Source organism: Bufo bufo, chromosome 8, assembly GCF_905171765.1.
Source record: "Bufo bufo chromosome 8, aBufBuf1.1, whole genome shotgun sequence".
Classification (NCBI taxonomy): domain Eukaryota; kingdom Metazoa; phylum Chordata; class Amphibia; order Anura; family Bufonidae; genus Bufo; species Bufo bufo.
Window position 1 is genome coordinate 40,587,149 of NC_053396.1, and position 14,299 is coordinate 40,601,447.

Below are 14,299 nucleotides of genomic sequence, written 5' to 3' on the forward strand. Positions count from 1 at the left end.
CTATAAAAATGTCACATGACCTAACCCCTCAGGTGAACCCTGTAAAAATAAATAAAAACTGTGCTAAAAGAACCAATTTTTTGGTCACCGTGCCCCACAAAGTGTAATAATGAATGATCAAAAACTCATATGTACCCAAAAACGGTACCAATAAAAAAAGTCAACTCTTCCTACAAAAAACAAGCCCCTGCATAAGACTATCTGCAGAAAAATAAAAAAATATGGTGTTCAGAAAATGAAGACACAATTTTTTTTTTTACAAAACTGCTTTGTTATGTAAAACTTAAACAAAGAAAGTAGACCTATTTGATATCATTGCATCCGTAACAACCTGCTCTCGAAAAATAGCATGATCTACCCTGTCATATGAATGTTGTAAAAAATAAAAATGCTACCTTACCTCACAAAAAACGTAATATAGAGCAATTAAAAATCATATGTACCCCAAAATAGTACCAATAAAACTGCCACCTTATCCCCTAGTTCCCAAAATTGGGTCACTTTTTGGGAGTTTCTACTGTAAGGGTGCATCAGGGGGGCTTCAAATGGGACATGGCAGCTAAAAACCAGGTCAGCAAAATCTGCCTTCCAAAAACCATATGGAGTTCCTTTTCTTCTGCGCCCTGCCGTGTGCCCTTACATCAGTTTACGACCACATGTGGGGTGTTTATGTAAACCGCAGAACCAGGGTAATAAATATTAGGTTTTGTTTGGCTGTTAGCCCTTGATGCGTTAAAGAAAAAAATTGATTAAAATGAAAAATCTGCCAAAAAAGTGAAATTTTGAAATTTCATCTCCATTTTCCTTTAATTCTTGTGGAACACCTAAAGGGTTAACAATGTTTGTAAAATCAGTTTTGAGCAACTTAAGGGGTGTAGTTTCTACAATGGTGTCATTTATGTGGGGTTTCCACTATGTAACTTCAGACCTGAACTGATCCTTAAAAAGTGGGTTTTGGAAATTTCCTATTTTTTTTTTTAAAGAATTGTTTCAAAAATTCTAAGCCTTCTAACGTTCCAAAAAATTAAAATTACATTTCCAAAATGATGCCAACATAAAGTAGACATATGGGGAATGTTAAGTAATAAATATTTTATGAGGTATCACTTTCTGTTTTAAAAGCAGAGAAATTGCAAATTTTTCTAAATCTTTGGTAAATTTCTTTTATAAATAAAAGGTGAAATATATTGACTCAAATGTATGACTATCATGAAGTACAATGTGTCGCGAGAAAATCTCTGAATGGCTTGGATAAGTAAAAGCGTTCCAAAGTTATTACCACATGAAGTGACATCTCAGATTTGCATAAATCAGTCTGGTCCTTAAGGGGTTAAAGGGGTTTTCTGATTAATTTTTTTTTTAACAATGGCTCACAGCATGCCCCCTGGAACAGAACATTCATATTTACCTTCTCCCCGCCGCTTCAGACCTCAGCGCTGCCTTCATCTTCTGGTCCCTGCACTGTTTACATCTAGCTGGCCATGGACATGGTCAATGACTGGCTTCAGCGGTGATTGGTCATAGACGTGTTGCTTGTGGACCCGAAGATGGAGAAAGCAGGAGCAGCGTGGAGGACTGGAGCGGCGTGGAGCAGGTAAGTCTAAATCAGGAGCCATGCTGCAGGCACTTGTTAAAAAATTATTATTACGGAAAACCCCTTTTAGGCCTCATGCACACGACCGTTGTTTTATTCCGTGTCCGTTGTTCCGTTTTTCGTGATTTTCTGCGGACCCATTGACTTTCAATGGGTCAGTTGAAAACTCGGCTAATGCACCGTTTGTCATCCGCGTCCGTGATCCGTGGGTTCCAGTCTGTCAAAAAAATATAACAGGTCCTATTTTTTTTTCATGGAAAATGGTTCGCGGACCTATTCAAGTCAATGGGACCGTGAAAAAACGCGGAGGCACACAAGATTGTCATCCGCGTGCGCATCCGTTTTTTTCCTATCATTTGCATGGCAAACTTGAGACTTTTTTTTACTTTCCTTCATGTCTGGTGATCCTCCAAAAATAAAGGAAGACACACGGAAACAAAAACGGTAACGGATCACGGAACAACGCACCCCATTTTGCGGAACAGAACACAACAACAGTCGTGTGCATGAGGCCTAAGGAAAATGGATGGGGAAGAAAATGGGTACAGCTGTCACTCATAGCAGCGGGAAGGGTGAAGCAAGGTCCAGCAGAAAAAATAGTTCCTATTCACACTCTGCAGTCCTCACCGCGCACGGTCAGCAATTTAATGACATATCCAGATGTAGGATCTGCACCTACCTCCAGAACTGAACAAGGCAACTCAAACACAATAACTGTTCTTACCTTTTGCATCAGAATTTGCAGTCTCCTGCTCATCGGTGTCAGAAATTTTGTCCCTAGAGACTTTGATCAGATATAAATGTCTTTCTCCAGATTTTGAACTGGAAATCAAACAGACTTGTGCGCGATTCATTGCAATCTGGTAATCAGATAACAAACCATTAATACAAACTGATTAATTTTTCAATTAATAACTATATCATTCTACATATAAACATGGTCATGGTGACCAGTACACAAATATATGTTTTCAGTATAGACCATGTCCTAATAAAGAGCCATAAAGACCAAAGACCGTACCGATAAATGTATACGGTACATCAAAATAAAAAAATAAAATAGGATTTTTAATCCATTCTGGGATTGTTTTCTCGTGACACACTGTACTTAAAGGGAATCTGTCACTTATTTTGACCATATAAAACCGTTGACATAGCTATGTGCAATAAAGTACCTTCATTCCTGCATGTGTCCTCTTTCTTTTATTCAACTTTTCATTCAGATGAAAAAGCAATTTTTCTGATATGCAAATGAAGTCTCAAGGTGCCCAGAGGGGCGTTATTACTCTGCTCTAGTGCCCAGTAACGCCCCCCTGCAGTGCACAGTCCGCCTTTCTTCCAAGCCCAGCACGCCTACTAAGAAATAAATGTACTCCCACATACTTCCAGAACGGCGCCGCCCCCTCCACTACGTTATTTAATTTATTCACTGCACCGTCCTTGCATCCTCCTCTCTTGGCCTCCGAAATCCCGCGCAGGCGCAGTATTGCTGAGTGCCTGCACCTGTACGATACTCCTGCTCCTGAGGGCAACAGCGCTCTGATTACGTCACTGGGCTCGGCACATGCCCAGTGACATTGAGGCTGTTGAGTGAATAAATTAAATGACGTAGTGGAGGGGGCGGCGCTGTTTGGCAAGTACTTTATTTGCATATCAGAAAAATCGCTTTTTCATCTGAATGAAAAGTTGAATAAAAGAAAAGAGGACACATGCTGGACTGAAGGTACTTTATTGCACATTGCTATGTTAACGGTTTTATATAGTCAAAATAGGTGACAGATTCCCTTTAAGCTTCCTGAGGCTTGCTCTACTAAGTGTGCTTCTTATTAAGTGAAGTTGAAGAAAAGGGATTCTGGTGCTGAGTGTGATTTTGTGGGAGTGATTGCAGGTGGCTGAGATCCTTGAAAGTTAAGTTTTTGCATTTTAGTACGGTTATTTAAAACTTTTTTTTCTCTGCTGTGTGTTGCCATTTAAACCCATTTTTTTTCTCTGCTTGATTAAGGGGAGTGGCCTGGGCAACCAGGTGCTATAAATTTAACCACTGAACTCTCCAGAGCTTGCTCTACTAAGTGGGCTTCTTATTAAGTGGAGTTAAAGAAAAGGAGTTGGAAACTAAGGTTGGATATAATTTCCTTGTGTGTTGTTGGCTTAATTCTAGGTAGTTCTTCAACTACAGCAGACAGGGTCTAATTTTAAATCATATTTATTGTTTTACTTTTTTACTGTTGTAATCCCCATTTAGTATGTGTTGCACAATTGACAACGCAGTCCAGTGCACATCTTGCATGATGTATGCAGTCCTGGAACAGCCGTTCGAGGGTGTATATCTTTGTTCAATATGTGAGTAAATTACCCGTTTGGAATCGCTAATCGAGTCTCTAAACGGGCAAATTACAACACTGAGAGGCATTGACAATTTGCAAAATAGTTTGCTTCTCACCGAGCAAGCACTCTTTGGGGTAGATGAGGGGGAGGGTGACCGAGAGGAGGCTGAGGAAAGTGAGGTAGCTAGCTGGGTAACAGTTAGAAAGCGGGGTAGAGGGAAGAGTGCCAGGGAGGTTAGCCCTGATCTTACACACCTCAACAAGTTTGCACGTTTGGCTGATGAGGGGGATGTCATTCCAGGGACAGCACTGCTGCAGCCAGACACTTCCTCTGCCAGTCAGGGGAATGTCAGCTCCAGTAAGCAGGGAACCAGAAGAGCAGGGCCGGCCAGACAGGTGCTAGTAGTGGGAGACTCAATTATTAGGGGTACAGAAAGGGCAATCTGTCACAAAGACAGTGATCGCCGAACAATGTGCTGTCTTCCTGGCGCTAGAGTTCGACACATCACGGATCGGGTTGACAGATTACTGGGAGGGGCTGGAGAAGATCCAGCGGTCATGGTCCATATCGGAACCAATGACAAAGTTAGAGGTAGGTGGAGAGTCCTTAAAAATGATTTCAGGGATTTAGGTCAAAAGCTTAGGGCAGGGACCTCAAAGGTATTATTTTTCGAAATACTGCCTGTACCTCGAGCCACACAAGAAAGGCAGCGGGAGATAAGGGATATTAACAAGTGGCTCAAGAAGGGGCACCTCAATGGGGAAAAGGCAGCTGTGCTGGGGAGAAAGATGTCTAGAAGGTTGGAGGAGTGTTTAAACTAGGAACTGGGGGGGAGGGAAATTACATTATAGGAGGGCAAGATAAGGCAGATATAGACCGGGGGCAAGGTAGTGGGACTGGGGGAGGAATGGAAGGAGGGACTAGAACAGTTCAGAAGGAAAGGTGTAGGGTAAAAAAATATACATAAACCTCTCAAATGTATGTATACTAATGCCAGAAGCCTGACTAATAAAACTGGGGAGCTGGAATTAGTGATGTGTGAGGAGAACTATGACATAGTGGGAATAACTGAGACATGGCTAGATTTTAGCTATGACTGGGCAGTTAATGTACAAGGTTACAGTCTGTTTAGAAAGGATCGTCAAAACCGGAGAGGGGGAGGGGTTTGCCTTTATATAAAGTCCTGTCTAAAGTCCACACTCCGTGAAGATATAAGTGAGGGACATAAACATGTGGAGTCACTGTGGGTAGAGATACATGGAGCTAAAAACAATAAATTACTAATAGGTGGTTTATAGTAAACTCCTAATATACCAGAGTCCACAGAAAATCTACTACTAAACGAGATAGACGAGGCGGCAAATCATAATGAGGTGCTTATTATGGGGGACTTCAACTACCCAGATATAGACTGGGAAACTGAGACTTGTATATCTCATAAAGGAAACAGATTCTTGGCAATAACCAAAGACAATTATCTCTCCCAACTGGTTCAGGACCCGACTAGAGGGACGGCCATACTGAACTTAGTATTAACCAATAGGCCTGACAAAACAACAGACGTGCAGGTTGGGGGACACCTGGGAAATAGTGACCATAAAGTAATAACCTTCCAATTATCATTCAAAAGAGCGTTTCTACAGGGAGGAACAAAAATACCAAACTTCAAAAAAGCTAAATTTAGCCAACTAAGAGAGGCCATAGGCCTAACTAACTGGGACAAAGTCCTCACAAATACAGACACAAAATGGGATATCTTTAAAAGCATCCTAAAATCTCATTGTGAGAGGTACATACCATATGGGAATAAAAGGTTAAGGAACAAAAAGAAACCAATGTGGATAAATAGAACTGTAAAGAAAGCAATAAATGACAAAAAGAAAGCATATAAATCACTAAAACAGGAGGGTATAAGTACAAAAAGGGAGATATGATATCTGCACACCCTAAGTGGTGGGTGCTCGTAGAGAACATGCGTCAATTGATTCCTAGGAGAAATCCACGGCACACCATATGTATGGTGTGCCGTGGATTTCTCCTAAGATAAAACAGGAGGGTAGCACGGAAGCACTGAAAAACTATAAGGAAAAAAATAGAACATGTAAAAAAACTAATAAAAGCGGCCAAACTAGAGACCGAGATATTAATTGCTAAAGAGTAAAACTAACCCTAAAATGTTCTTCAATTATATAAATGTTAAAAAGTATAAATCTGAAGGTGTCGGCCCTTTAAAGAGTAATGAGGGGGAGTCGCAGAGAGCGACGAGGAGAAAGCAAAGCTGTTAAATATTTTTTTCTCCAATGTATTCACTGAGGAAAATAAACGGTCAGATGACATGCAGAATGTAAAAATAAATTCCCCATTAAAAGTGTCCTGTCTGACCCAGGAAGAAGTACAACAGCGACTAAAAAAGATTAAAATAGACAAATCGCCAGGACCGGATGGCATACACCCCCGTATCCTAAGGGAATTAAGTAATGTCATAGCCAGACCCTTATTTCTGATATTTGCGGACTCTATACTGACAGGGAATGTCCCACAGGATTGGCGCATAGCAAATGTGGTGCCAATATTCAAAAAGGGTCAAAAAACAGAGGCTGGAAACTATAGGCCGGTAAGTTTAACATCTGTTGTGGGTAAACTGTTTGAAGGTTTTCTAAGATGTGCTATCTTAGAGCATCTCAACGGAAATAAGCAAATAACGCCATATCAGCATGGCTTCGTGAGGGATCGGTCATGCCAAACTAATTTAATCAGTTTCTATGAGGAGGTAAGTTCTAGACTTGACAGCGGCAAATCAATGGATATCTGGACTTCTCCAAAGCATTTGACACTGTACCACATAAAAGGTTAGTATATAAAATGAGAATGCTCAGACTGGGAGAAAACGTCTGTATGTGGGCAAGTAACTGGCTCAATGATAGAAAACAGAGGTTGGTTATTACCGGTACACACTCAGATTGGGTCACTGTCACTAGTGGGGTACCTCAGGGGTCAGTATTGGGCCCTATTCTCTTCAATATATTTATTAATGATCTTGTAGAAGGCTTGCATAGTAAAGTATCAATTTTTGCAGATGACACTAAACTCTGTAAAGTAATTAACACTGAAGAGGACAGTATACTACTACAGAGGGATCTGGATAGATTGGAGGCTTGGGCAGATACGTGGCAGATGAGGTTTAACACTGATAAATGTAAGGTTATGCACATGGGAAGGAATAATGCAAGTAACCCGTACATACTAAATAGTAAAACACTCGGTAACACTGACATGGAAAAGGATCTAGGAATTTTAATAAACAGCAAACTAAGCTTCAAAAACCAGTGTCAGGCAGCTGCTGCCAAGGCCAATAAGATAATGGGTTGCATCAAAAGGGGCATAGATGCCCGTAATGAGAACATAGTCCTGTCACTTTACAAATCATTAGTCAGACCACACATGGAGTACTGTGTACAGTTCTGGGCTCCAGTGAACAAGGCAGACATAGCAGAGCTGGAGAGGGTCCAGAGGAGGGCAACTAAAGTAATACCTGGAATGGGGCAACTACAGTACCCTGAAAGATTATCAAAATTAGTGCTATTCACTTTAGAAAAAAGACGACTGAGGGGAGATCTAATTACTATGTATAAATATATCAGGGGTCAGTACAGAGATCTATCCCATCATCTATTTATCCCCAGGACTGTGACTGTGACGAGTGGACATCCTCTGCGTCTGGAGGAAAGAAGGTTTGTACACAAACATAGTAAAGGATTCTTTACGGTAAGAGCAGTGAGACTATGGAGCTCTCTGCCTGAGGAGGTGGTGATGGTGAGTACAATAAAGGAATTCAAGAGGGGCCTGGATGTATTTCTGGAGTGTAATAATATTACAGGCTATAGCTACTAGAGAGGGGTCGTTGATCCAGGGAGATATTCTGATTGCCTGATTGTAGTCGGGAAGGAATTTTTTATTCCCCTAAAGTGGGGAAAATTGGCTTCTACCTCAGTTTTTTTTTTGCCTTCCACTGGATCAACTTGCAGGATAACAGGCTGAAATGGATGGACAAATGTCTTTTTTCGGCCTTATGTACTATGTTACTATGTTAATGTCATAAATTTGAGTCAATATATTTTACCTTTATTTATGAAAAAAATCCCAAATTTACCCAAAATTTGGAAAAATTCACAATTTTTGAAATTTCAATTTCTCTGCTTTTAAAACCGAAAGTGATGCGTCATAAAATATTTATTACTTAACATTCTCCATATGTCTACTTTAGGTTGACATCATTTTGTAAATGTCATTTTATTTTTTTGGACATTAGACGGCTTAGAATTTAGAAGCAATTCTTTAAGAAAATGCCCATAACCCAATATTTTTAAGGACCAGTTCCGTTATGAAGTCACTTTGTGGTGTTTACATAGTAGAAACCCCCCATAAATGACCCCATTTTAGAAACTACACTCATCAAGTTATTCAAAACTGATTTTACAAACTTTAGGTATGCCTCAAGAATTAAAGGAAAATGGAGATGAAATTTCAAAATTTACCTTTGCCAGATTTTCCATTTTAACTGTTTCATGACCAAGGGTCCTTGATGCCACAGTGTCCAGGTCAAATTTTACAAATCTGACATGCGTCACTTTATGTGGTAATAGCTTTGGAACACACTTATTTATTCAAGCCATTGTGAGATTGTTTTCTCATGACACATTCTACTTCATAAATTTGAGTCAATATATTTCACCTTTATTTATGAAAAAATCCCAAATTTACCAAAAACTTAAAAAAATTAGCAATTTTCAAAATTTCAATTTCTCCGCCTTTAAAACAGAAAGTGATTTATTACTTAACATTCCCCATATGTATACTTTATGTTGGCATCAATTTAGAAATGTCATTTTATTTTTTTTAGGACGTTAGAAGGCTTAGAAGTTTAGAAGCAATTCTTAAAATTTTTAAGAAACTTTCCAAAACCCGGACCAGTTCAGGTCTGAAGTAACTTTGTGGGGCTACAAGTGGATACCCCCATAAATGACCCCATTGTAGAAACTACACACCTCAAGTTACTCAAAACTGATTTTACAAACTTTGTTAACCCTCTAGGTGTTCCAAAAGAATTAAAGGAAAATGGAGAAGATATTTCTAAATTTCTCTTTTTTGGCAGATTTTCCGTTTTATTACATCTTGTTCTTTAATTCTTTAACCCATTGAGAAACAAACAGCTAAACAAAACTCAATATTTATTACCCTGATTCTGCGAATTACAGAAACACCCCAAATGTGGTCGTAAACTGATGTAAGGGCGCACGGCAGGGCATAGAAGAAAAGGAGCGCTGCATGGTTTTTGGAAGGCAGATTTTGCTGGACTGGTTTTTAGATGCCATGTCCCATTTAAAGCCCCCCTGATGCACCCTACAGTAGAAACTCCCAAAAAGTGACCCTATTTTGGAAACTAGGGGATAAGGTGCCAGATTTATTAGTACTATTTTGGGGTACATATGATTTTTAATTGCTCTATATCAAGTTTTTTGTGAGGCAAGGTAACAAAAAAAAGGCTATTTTGGCCCAGTTTTGCCATTTTTAATATTTTAGAAGATTCATCTGACAGGGTAGATCATATGCTATTTTTATAGAGCAGGTTGTTACGGACGCAGTGATATCAAATATGTCTACTTTCTTTGTTTCAGTTTTACATAATAAAGCATTTTTTTTAAAAGAAATTACGTATTTGTGTGTCCATTTTCTGAACGCCATTTTTTTTATTTTTCTGCAGATCGTCTTGTGCAGGGGCTCATTTTTTGCAGAAAGAGTTGGTTTTTATTGGTACCATTTTTGGGTACATAGGATTTTTTGATCATTCATTATTACACTTTATGACCAAAAAATTGGCTGTTTTGGAACAGTTTTAATTTTTTTTATTTTTACAGCGTTCATCTGAGGGGTTAGGTCATGTGACAGTTTTATAGAGCAGATCCTTACGGACGTGGCGATACCCAATAGGTCTACTTTTTATTATTTAAGTTTTACACAATAATAGCGTTTTAGTGTCTCCATAGTCTGAGAGCCATAGCTTTTTTATTTTTTGGGCGATTGTCTTAAAATAGGGTATCATTTTTTGCGGGATGAGGTGACGGTTTGATTGGTACTATTTTTTGGGACATACGCCTTTTTGATCGTCCGGTGTTGCACTTTTTGTGGTGTAAGGTGACAAAATGGCTTTTTTACACAGTTTTTATTTTTTTATGGTGTTTATCGGACGGGGTCGATCATGTGATATATTTATAAAGACAGTCGTTACAGACGCGGTGATACCTAATATGTGTATTTTTTTTTTCTTTTTTTATAGGAAAAGGCAATTTATTTTTTTAAATTACATTTTATTTCATTTAAATTTTATTATTTTCACTTTTTTTTTATCAAGCCCCACTTGGATCTTGAAGATTCAGTGGGGCTGATGGCTGTACTATACTTTGCAATGCCGCGGCATCTAACGGGTTACAGCAGAATGTCAGCATACAAACAGCTGACACTCGCTGCCGATGTCGGCGGCTCAGGAATGGAGCCGCCAACATCAAATAAAGCAGGGGGACCGCATCAGGGGCAGTGCTGTAAAGGATGGGCACGGCCAGCATGGAGGGAGCACAGATGGGGGCAGGATGCATGCATGGGGGGGGTAGGGGGGGACCGCATCAGGGGTACGATACATGGATGGGGGGCGTGGACCGCATTAGGGGCAGGCGAAGGCAGGGCTCACAGGAGTGGTGGTGGGGGGGCTGGAGTTTTTCACTGCCGCGATCCGATTGGTTAGTCTGCACAGACTAACCAATTGGATTGATTGCCGGCAAGGGACCACTCTGATTGGTCCCTTGCCGGCATTACTGAACTGTATGTTGTCCGTGACAGCAGCAGGGCAGGGGCAGAAGCTTTGCAGCTCTTGGATTAAAGAGCTGCCTGACGTCTATACACGTGCTAGCTGCACGGGGCATGTGTAATTAGCACATATATAGACGGATTGCAGTCGGGAAGGGATTAATAAAAAAAAATTCTGTAACACATCACTGGTTAACAGCCAAACAAAACTCAATATCTATTACCCTGATTGTGCAGTTTACAGAAATCTCCCATAGGTGGTTGTAAACTGATGTAAGGGCACACGGCAAGGTTGTTTTATCCCCTGCCCGGCGCGATTCTCCACACATGCTTGAAGTCAAGGGGGCAGCAGCCTCCTTGCTTCAAGTCACGTTAACCACGCCCCCTTTCCTGCCCCTTCGCTGTGACTGACAGCGCTTATGCAGAGAGTTCGGCAAAGCCAGACGAACAGCCGGCTGTCAGTCACAGTGATGGGGCAGGGAAGGGGGCGTGGTTAACGTGACTTGAAGCAAGGAGGCCGCTGCCTCCTTGACTTCAAGCATGTGTGGAGAAGCGCGCCGGGCAGGGGATAAAACAAAGTTTTCAGTACTTTTTCTGCCTTCAGAAAAAAAGGCATCAGAAACACGGTGCTGGCGGCTTGGGATGGTTTTGGGAGGGGACAGGTTCCCTTTAACGTCAAGCTACAGGGGAAAGACCTGTATGTGCACGACCTTCAAATCCAAGCTGACTTTTTTTTTCCAGGCAAATTTCAAAGAAAAACTTCTTCATTTTCCCACACTAGCCACACAGGAAAAGGCCATCCAAAATGTGAATAAATATAGCAAATCACTCAACAACCTGCATGAAGAATTCTGCCGTCGGTTTTTAGTATTTTAAAAAAATTGAAAAGTCACTTCAGCTGGCGGACTGTCCCTTGTCACAAGACCCAGAAACAGCACCACAAGAAGTGCAATTGGAACGAATCGATCTTCAATCTGATGCAGTCTTAAAGCAGAACTTCCGCTCTCTTGCACTCAAAGAGTTCTATGCCTCACTTAAGGAAGTCACTTTTTCAAACCTTCGGGGGATGGCACAGAAGATGCTGGCCTTGTTTGGCTCGATCTACGTGTGTGAGCAGACGTTCAGCGTCATGAACATCAATAAATCCCATGGATCCCAGTTAACGGACCAACACCTCAGATCTATTCTGCGAATTGCAACAAAGCTGACTCCAGACTATGACGCCTTAGCAAAAAAGGGAGACCAACAACACTGTTCCCACTAAAATTGAAGGTGAGTTATACCTACTATGTTATGAAAGAAATACATTGCATAAAAGTTTTGTACAATAACTCTTTTTATGCTTTTCCACCTTGAATTAAACTAAACCTTTAATGTTACGGAATTTAATTTATATTAATTCACACAAATGCCCCATCCATCTACTATTAGTCCAACCCCCGGGTCAAATATATGAACCCATTGTGGCCCACGAGTCAAAAAGTTTGCCCACCTCTGGGTTAGATCATGTACTATTTTTATAGAGCAGGCTGTTACGGACGCGAACGATATCAAATATGTCTACTTTATTTGTTTTAGTTTTACATAATAAAGCATTTGATTTTTAGTGTCTCCATATTCTGAGCCAGTTTTTTTTATTTTTTGGGGCGATTGTCTTCTGTAGGGGCTCATTTTTTGTGGGATGAGGTGATGGTTTGATTGGTACTATTTTTGGGTGCATATGACTTTTTGATCACTTGGTATTAACTTTTTCTGATGTAAGGTGACAAAAAATGGCTTTTTTTTTAGCACATTTAATTTTTTTTTTTACAGTGTTTACCTGAGGGGTTAGGTCATGTGATATCTTTATAGAGCTGACTGTTACATATGCGGCAATACCTAATATGTGTGTGTTTTTTTTTTCTATTTTTTTATTATAAAATCAAGGGAGAGGGTCAATGTTCCCTCCATTAATTCCAGATGGGAATGGCCATGGTAGCTAATGGCACCCCACACCATGACACCTGGTGACTACTGCCTTCATGCATTGTGGGAAGACACACAAGACCAACACCAGGTGTCATGGTATTCGTGAAGGTATGTTGACCAGCCTTGGTATGTCCAGAGGAGACGTGATGTTCCAACAAGAGAAATCCCGTCCACACACTGCCTGCACTACACAACATCCTTTCCAAGTTATCCAATAGTTCCCATGGCCAGCTTGATCGCAAAATCTCTCCTCCATCCAGAATTCAAATTTTTTTGGCTCTATACACCCCCACAATGGATTGGCAGCCATAGACGCCCACGCCATGACACTACCACTACACCGTTCACCAGATTTGGATGTAAATACCCTCAAATTAAAGCTGACAGTCTGCAGTTAAAGCACATCTTGTTCGTTTGATTTCAAATCCATTGTGGTGGTGTATAGAGCCAAAAATGTTAGAATTGTGTCGCTGTCCCAATATTTATGGACCTGGCTGTATACCTCTGCTGCAGAACCCAGAATAAAGGGTGCACCATCTTGATTGTGTGACCATTGACCAAGCACCAATAACAGTTTTTTACTTTGTTAATCTCAGCTGTAATTAATGTCCAGGTGTTTTTGTTCTTCATTTTCCAGTAGAACATTGATTTTTGCCCATTTTCTGTGTTTAGTGTTCTCTTAATTATCTAGCAATGTTTACTGCCCTAACTGATAATCTGACAAATTCTTGTAATAAATGGTCATTTTTACAGAGCATCTGTTACCATGATCAACTGCATTAAACTTAAACCAGGCATACTGCCTGGTAGGGTTGATCATGATGACTAAAATGAGCCCTTTTTCTTTGCAATCAGTATTACTGATGCAGAGAGAGTCTTACTATTAGTTGGCCTAAACCCTCGGAGCATGCTTTACAGAGCCATACATCTGCTCCAATGCCTGGCTTTGAAATGTTGCCATTGCACTGTCCAGTATCAGCACCATGTGCATTAAAAACCTGAGTGGAGCCGGGTGACCGCTCAGATCTTCGCTGCAACAGTAAATGTGCAAGATTTCAGGGCCAGACATTGTAGCATGGAGGAAGCCTGGCCATGTCAATCCCACATGGAAAGGGAGTGCAACAGGGAGGGTTGGAGGTGAAGCAGTTCTCCAAGGGGCTAGACCAGACCCTTGGTGCTCAGAGCACCTCACTTCGATAAAACTAAAAGTAAGTATTTATCTGCATCAGTAATACTGATTGCAGAGAGAAGAGGCTCATTTTAGTCACCATGATCAACCCCACCAGTCTGAATGCCTGGTTTAATAGGGGTCATCATGGTGACAAAAGCTCTAAGTTTTGGGTCCTCTTTAAGACAACTTACATCTAGTACTTACTTTTAGTAACATGGCGAGCATTGTAAGTAAAGTGTCCACATAGTCGAACATTTTTCCTTGAGAGTAAAGTAGGGTTGACCGGTGAAGCAATAGTTTCAGTTCCTGGAAGCCAATAATCAAGAGAAAACCTTTTCAATATCTATATATCTACTTTGATATACCAACTAGTACTCACATTT

General features: G+C 40.5%; 1 protein-coding gene across 3 annotated transcripts in view; it reads right to left on the bottom strand.

Annotated features, from left to right (window-relative positions):
• Positions 1–14,299, bottom strand: part of GTF3C3 (general transcription factor IIIC subunit 3) — a 129,248-nt gene that overhangs the window by 13,188 nt on the left and 101,761 nt on the right. For all 3 annotated transcript variants that reach the window (XM_040405671.1, XM_040405672.1, XM_040405673.1), the window contains exons 13-14: positions 14,121–14,222; positions 2,319–2,454 (exon numbers count right to left, since the gene is read on the bottom strand). In XM_040405671.1, the coding sequence (XP_040261605.1) occupies positions 2,319–2,454; positions 14,121–14,222 (238 nt within the window). The remainder of the gene's footprint in view (positions 1–2,318; positions 2,455–14,120; positions 14,223–14,299) is intronic.